We start from the raw sequence: 7,375 nt of genomic DNA, 5'->3' as shown, positions 1-7,375 counted from the left end.
TCTGTCGGCTCTGAGCGGTCAAAAGTCGTTGGCGGATGATTTTGACTTTTTCTGTTGTCTCCCTAACAAGTTCTGGTCCCAAAAGGCTTGACTCTCCCAGCTCGGTCCAACAGATAGGGGATCGGCATGGTCGTCCATATAGGGCTTCGTACGGAGCCATCTCGATACTGGCTTGATAGCTATTGTTGTAAGCGAATTCGACCAACGACAAGTGACGTTCCCAATTTCCACCTAAATCCAAGGTACAGGCACGGAGCATATCCTCTAGGGTCTGAATCGTCCTTTCGGTTTGTCCATCCGTTTGTGGGTGGAAGGCTGTACTCAAACGAAGGTCTGTTCCCAATGCTTTCTGCAGACTCTGCCAGAATTTTGATGTGAAACGCGGGTCGCGGTCGGATACAATTGATACCGGTACCCCATGTAGTCGTACAATCTCTTGAATGTAGAGTCTGCTGAACGATTCCATGGTATCTGTCATGCGTACAGGGAGGAAGTGCGCTGACTTGGTCAATCGGTCAACAATTACCCAAATGGCAGTGTTGGATTTAGGTGACCGAGGTAATCCTGTGACGAAGTCCATAGTGATGTGCTCCCACTTCCAATCAGGTATAGGTAAGGGTTGAAGTGTTCCTCCAGGTTTCTGGTGTTCGGCTTTAACTTGCTGACAAGTGAGACACGTGGATACATAAGCTGCTACATCCTTCTTGATTCCGCTCCACCAATATTGACGATGGAGATCTTGGTACATCTTCGTACTTCCTGGATGTACGGCGAAGTTAGAATGGTGAAACTCCTTCAGTACGGCTTCTCGAAGTGTACCAATATCAGGTACAAAAATTCGTTCTTGGAAACGGAGACTCTTGTCGGAGTGAATTGCCCATCCGACTGATGCGTTTCCAGTTGACAGTTGGTATCTGATGAAATCACACTCTTGGTCAAAGGTTTGGGCCAACAAAATTTCTCGATGTAAAGCGGGTGTGGCAAACAAAGCAAAAAGGCAAGCTCCTTCTGCTCTTACGGTTGGTTGAAGTTTGAACTCATTAATGGCTTCCATCATTTTCCATTCTCTGATGGCCATACTTGCCACCTGTCCTCGAGTTTTGCGATTGAGAGCGTCAGCAACTACATTGGCCTTCCCAGGGTGATAAGACAACGTGAAACTGTAGTCCTCCATGTATTCCATCCACCTCCTTTGCCTCATATTCAGCTCCTTCTGAGTGAATAGATACTTCAAACTTTTGTGATCAGTGAACACTTCGAACTGTTCTCCGTACAGATAGTAACGCCAGGACTTAAGGGCAAATACTACTGCTGCCAATTCCAAATCATGAGTCGGATAATTCTTCTCATGCGGCCTTAGTTGTCGGGATCCATAAGCGATGACCTTTCCATTTTGCATGAGCACAGCTCCCAATCCATCTTTGGATGCGTCACAGTACACTGCATATCCCACGTTCCGCTCGGGAATGATTAATATGGGAGCGCTGGTTAATCTCTTCTTGAGCTCTTGGAATGATTTCTCACATGCTTCGTTCCATTCAAACTTGACCCCTTTCTGGGTAAGTCGCGTCATTGGTTTCCCCAAAATTGAGAAATCTTGAATAAACCTTCTATAGTAGCCAGCTAATCCTAAGAAACTCCTAATCTCAAACACTGTTGATGGTCGTTTCCAGTCCATGACAGCTTCTACTTTGCTGTTATCCACAGAGATTCCTTTCTCTGACACCACGTGTCCTAGGAATTTGACTTCTGTCATCCAAAATTCGCATTTGCTAGCCTTTGCGTATAATTGATTATCCCGAAGTACTTGCAGTACGATTCTCAAATGCTCCTCGTGTTCTTTCTCAGTTGGCGAGTACACCAAAATATCGTCAATGAACACTACCACAAATTTGTCCAAGTACGGCGTGAAAATTTTGTTCATTAGACACATGAAAACGGCAGGAGCGTTGGTTAGCCCAAATGGCATCACCACAAATTCATAGTGGCCATAACGGGTTCGAAAAGCCGTCTTGGGTATGTCACTGTCTCTAACTCGCAGCTGATGGTATCCAGACCGTAGATCGATCTTTGAAAAGCAAGTTGATCCTCTCAGTTGATCAAACAAGTCATCGATTCTAGGTAAGGGATAACGATTCTTGATTGTGACTCTATTGAGTTGGCGATAGTCGATGCAGAGTCTGAGTGTTCCTTCTTTCTTTTTGACAAATAAAGCAGGGGCTCCCCACGGTGATGTACTGGGTCGGATAAAACCTTTGTCCATCAATTCTTGCAGCTGAGTTTTCAACTCTCGTAGTTCCGCTGGTGCCATCCTATATGGTGCCATGGATATTGGTGCCGTACCTGGTTGCAACTCGATCGTGAAATCCAAGTCTCGATGTGGCGGTAGTCCAAGTAATTCCTCGGGAAACACGTCCTCGTACTCACACACAATGTGAGGAAGACCAAGTTCCATACGATCTGTCTCCTCTAGCTTGAGGCTCGCTAGCCACCCAGAAAGCTTATCATGCCACCTCGATCGGTGCATGGTTATAGCGGAAGGGTCTTGTCTATCCCCCTTAAATTTGAAGCACGTACCGTCTGGTGAATATGCTGTCACTATCTTTCGATGGCAATCTACGATAGCACGATGCGCGGATAGCCAATCCATTCCAAGTATGACATCAAAGTCCATCATGTCGATTACTCTTAGGTCGACAGTTAATCTCAGGTTAGATACTTCTAATTCGCACCCTTTACAGATTAATCCCACAGAAATTTTACCGCCTAAGGGTGAGGTTACATGCATTGTCGTCCCTAGAGGTTCTGTTTCTAGTCCAAGAGTAGAGACACATGTAGTAGATATGAAAGAGTGCGAAGCTCCTGAATCAAATAGTGCTTGAACACAAGTGCTATATAGTATAAGAGTACCTTGTATCACCGACGGGTCATACTTATCCTCAGTATCTTGCTCAGTGCCTTGCAGAGCAAAGACTCTGCCTCCTGTTGGCTTGTTCTGTCCACCTACATTGTTCTGAAAAGGACGAGATTGTTGCTGATTCCATCCGATCTTCTGCTGGTTCGGATTAACCGGATTCTGGTTCCCAAATCCTGACGGCCGAGCCTGAAATTGTTGCTGTCTCCCTTGCCCAAAATTTCCAGATCCAACAAGCTTTGGGCAATTGTTCCTGAAATGGCCCTCTTGGTTGCAGTTGAAACACCTGCGATTATAAGATGCCTGAGGTGAATTTTGGTTTTGATTTGGATTAACGTTGGAGTTCTTCCAGGTTTGAGGGATTTGCTGAAGAGGGCGAGGGTTGTTCTGGTAATAGGGTGTTTGAGCGACAACAGTCTTGTTGTGGTTTGTTCGGATTGGTCCTCCAACAGATGGGCCATTCTTCTTTTGCGCCTCCCAGGTTGACCTTGAATCAGATTTCTCGCGTTCCATCATAAGTGCACATCTCACCACCTGTGCATAGGTGGGGTACTCATGAGAAACCACACTAGTACGAATAGAGTGGGACAGACCCCATTCGAACTTCCTTGCCTTTGCATCATCGGTGGGTACTATGGTAGTAGCATGACGTGCGAGTTCTTCAAAACGGGCAGCATACTGGGTTACTGTCAGAGTACGCTGCTTCAAGTCCATAAATTCCTGGGCCATGGCTTGCTTCACAGGTGCTGGGAAGTATTTTTCGAGGAAAAGGTTTTCAAACATCCGCCAGGTCATAGTTGTCAAATTATGAGTGGTCTTAATCAAATCCCACCAATGATCTGCTTCCCCTTGCATCTGAAATGTTGCTAAGGCAATGCGATCACCCGCATTGGTCACATTAAGTACTTCCAGGTATTTGGAGATTTGTTTGATCCATGCTTCTGCAGCACTAGGGTTTGCTTCCCCATAAAAGATCGGAGGGCGACGTTTGCAGAATGCATCCAGAAGTTGATCTCTACTCCTAATTAGAGGTCCACGTTGTTGTTGTTGTGGCTGTTGAGGGTTGGCAGCAGCAGCAGCAACAAATGCTTGCATCAGTTGAATTAAGTCTGGCTGTCCTCCTTGCCCATTTGGTTGTGGTCTGCCATTTTGTCCATCGTTCGTGTGGGTCCCGTGTCGTGTTTCCACCATCTATATATAAATATTTATATAAGAAATTTTTTTTTTGTTTTTTTGTTAGGGGATTTTCTGTTTTCATACTTAGTGAGCATTATAAAGCGACGAATGTAATAACACCGATGTGACAGAAGTCAATTTTATTTATTTATTTATAATACTGGAATGAAGTACATGGGTCCTACTACCAGCTAAAATAAAAAAAAAATTTAAAACATGACGAAAAGGAAACAATATTACTGTCTAGAAAGAACAATAAACAAATAAAGAAAGTCAGACTACTATGTCACCCTACTCAATAGTTCAAGACTTCATTCTCCTTACTAACCCTCAAAACTACCCTAATTTCTCCTCATCTAGTCGTCGAAAAAATTCGGATAGTGCCTTCTCATCATACTCTTAGGCTCCATAGTTTGCTCGGTAACACCGTAGCACTCCCAAGTCACAGTCCACTGCGGGTCGTTCTGATGTTCATTGGGACCAACTACATTCTGCATGTGGATCGGTGTTTCGACGTATTCTCGGTGATCATTATAGTCCACCCCTGCAGGTACGATGCGGCTGTCATCTCTCGGACGACGATTAGTAACAAGTGTGTGTAGGAAATACTCCGAGTAATGCTCCGCAAATCCCGGTGGTACTGCTACTCGATAGTAATCCTGTTGGCGAGGAGATAAGACTCGTATTGGTCCTAAGTAAAATGGTTGTGCCTTGCGTTTCCAGGGACAAGGGTACAGCGGAGCTAATTCCACAAACACATAAGTGTTAGTGGCAAAAACTGGGGGCTCAAGATCATCAACTTCACTCTCCAGATCTTCCTCCTCTGGGGCTGGTGGTGGTGGTGGCGGTATCGGTACTATTGGCTCCGGGTGCATTAGCCTCCATTGTAGTTCATCTTCCCAATTGATTGGTGCATCGATTGGGACCAACCAATTGTCATCGTCCTCCTCATTGGGAGACAGCCAACCTTCATTGTCCTCTTCTTCTTCCATGTCCTCATCAGCCTCATCTTCCTCAGCAGAGTTCTCCATGTTTTGATCTTCCTCCAGGAATGGCGGTTCCTCAGGGTCTTCTTCTTCTTCACTAACATATTCTGGGGGTGTCTCTTGAATTTCATGGGTGACAGGGGCTGGGACAGCAGTGACTTGAGGAGGGGCATTGTTAGGATCGGTGTAATATGCATAGTAAGGATCGTCTTCCATACGAAATCCTGGTATTGACCTCAAGACCCTCAAAATCTCTCTCTCATTAGCGACTACCCTTTGCGGACCCCAATCTTGTGAATGATGTACCCTCCTTCGGCAAAACAAATTAGCTGTACACCATTGGTACTGAGCATAAAGGAGAGGGAAATCTGTTGGAACATACGGATCCTCGAATGAAAAGTTAGGCCCTATGCATCCTAGAAGGTCTCGCAGCCTCGTCCACTCATCAGCTAGTTGTGCACGGTATACTGGGTCCATCTACAAAGAATAGCTATAATTAGATTTAGGGTTAAATAGCGCATATTACAAATTTAAAAAAAAAAATTTGATTAACACTTCAAGATATTCTCTTAGTATGACGTTCTACCCAATCTACCCAAGGTCGGAGGGTTTGAACCTAAGCTTTGATACCAAATTGTAACGCCCCGAATTTCGGACACGTTAATTAAATCATTTCTAATTGATTTAATAATCCATTAATCTGATTAAAAAAAATTTATTAAACAAGTTTAGCAGCGAAAATCTCAAATACCGAATTCAAAAATAACTTAATTGTCTTACAACCCAATGAAATAAAAACAGAGTTTGACAAATGTGATAACACTTTTGGAAATTCAAATAACAATACTTTAAATTAACAGAGCTTCTAAGGGTAGGGTATCCAAGGCTCGACAAACTCCCCTTCCTCAGCTGGGAGGTCCTCACCCTGATACTGATCATCTTGAAGATGAACCTGCTCTTCGGTCTCTTGATTACCTGGCATAAAACGTCAGCCCAACGGCACCATAATAAGTTTTGAAACTCAGTAGATAATCCCAACCCCACTAACCCCTTATTCTACAGTTAGCAGTTCGACGATATAAAAATTGACAACATACAGAAGGTATAGAATAATAGCACATCATTCTTTTTCTTTACTATCCATCAACTTACATGATATCTAAGGATTCTCTCCACGAGATCCTTTTCCTCCCACATCCACTAACTACAACCGTCTCATGGGTCCACCCTTCCTATTGCTTATCCTGTACCAGGATTCTAGGTGAGTTCACCTAAATTATATATCTAGCATGTTCTCACTTAAGACCATAACAGGAGGATCGAGTCATCCCATGACGCATCGTACATTAGGGTCGGACATCACCTACCACTAACTATAACCGTCTCATGGGACCTATTCCCTCTTGAACAAAAGAAGTGAATTTTCCCATGACGCATTATACATTAGCGTCATAACATCTCTCAACACTGGGCCCCATTGGTTACCCATTTCAACACAGGGCCCCATTGGTTACCCTTGCCATAGTCATGGCTCAAATCACAATCCACAATCTCACACCTTAACACTTTATCAGTTTCCATTTACTTAACACCGTCTACGTGAGTTACTACTCGTAACCACCCAGTGAACCTAAGTCCGACTAGCATGTCCAATCATATATCACCAACAACAACTGAATCCAACATGATACATTTCAATAAAAACACAAGCAAAGCAATTTATAAGTGCAAAATAATTAAACATGTAGATGTTAGGATTGGGCCGATGCCAAGAAAAACAAAAAAAAATGTACGTGACAATACCTAATCCGTTAAAAGGGTTAACTTGATTTACTTAAGTGACTTTAGTATGTTATACTTTTTGATCTTCAAACTTCAGAAAGGATACACCAGTATATGTGTACTTTGTTAGCTTTCTAGTGCTTAACTCACTAATATATTGTTTCACTTAAAAAAAATCTATTAATTATTACTACTCCTATTTATTTAAAAATAATAATAATAATTAGTTCTTTTTTTTTTTTTTTTGTCAAGAGTATTCTGCTTCTTCCCCCTATCTCTCAGCTTTATTAGGTTAGTAGTAGTCTCATTAAGTATAAACGATTTTAGTTTAACGTGAATACAATCATTATCTTTTCTTTTCTTTTCTTTTCTTTTTAGGACTTAGCTACTACTTATGTTATTGCTAACATTCAAATAAAATCTATACATTCCAAAATAAAATAATCCTACCATGTATTTATCTTATATAACATTCAAAGTTAATACAAGCAGAACACGACAATGCAACAGTAAAGTG

General features: G+C 42.7%; 1 protein-coding gene across 1 annotated transcript; it reads right to left on the bottom strand.

Annotated features, from left to right (window-relative positions):
- Positions 1-1,430: 1,430 nt before the first annotated feature.
- On the bottom strand, positions 1,431-4,105 carry LOC131298630 (uncharacterized). Its single transcript, XM_058324108.1, has 2 exons — positions 1,545-4,105; positions 1,431-1,440 (listed from the first exon to the last, which is right to left on the bottom strand). The coding sequence occupies exons 1-2, from the start codon at positions 4,103-4,105 to the stop codon at positions 1,431-1,433; spliced, it is 2,571 nt and encodes an 856-aa protein (XP_058180091.1).
- Positions 4,106-7,375: the final 3,270 nt, after the last annotated feature.

This window comes from Rhododendron vialii, chromosome 8a, assembly GCF_030253575.1.
Source record: "Rhododendron vialii isolate Sample 1 chromosome 8a, ASM3025357v1".
In the NCBI taxonomy this organism is placed as follows: domain Eukaryota; kingdom Viridiplantae; phylum Streptophyta; class Magnoliopsida; order Ericales; family Ericaceae; genus Rhododendron; species Rhododendron vialii.
Note: the sequence above shows the minus strand (reverse complement) of the source record. Positions and strands in the feature narration are given on the sequence as shown.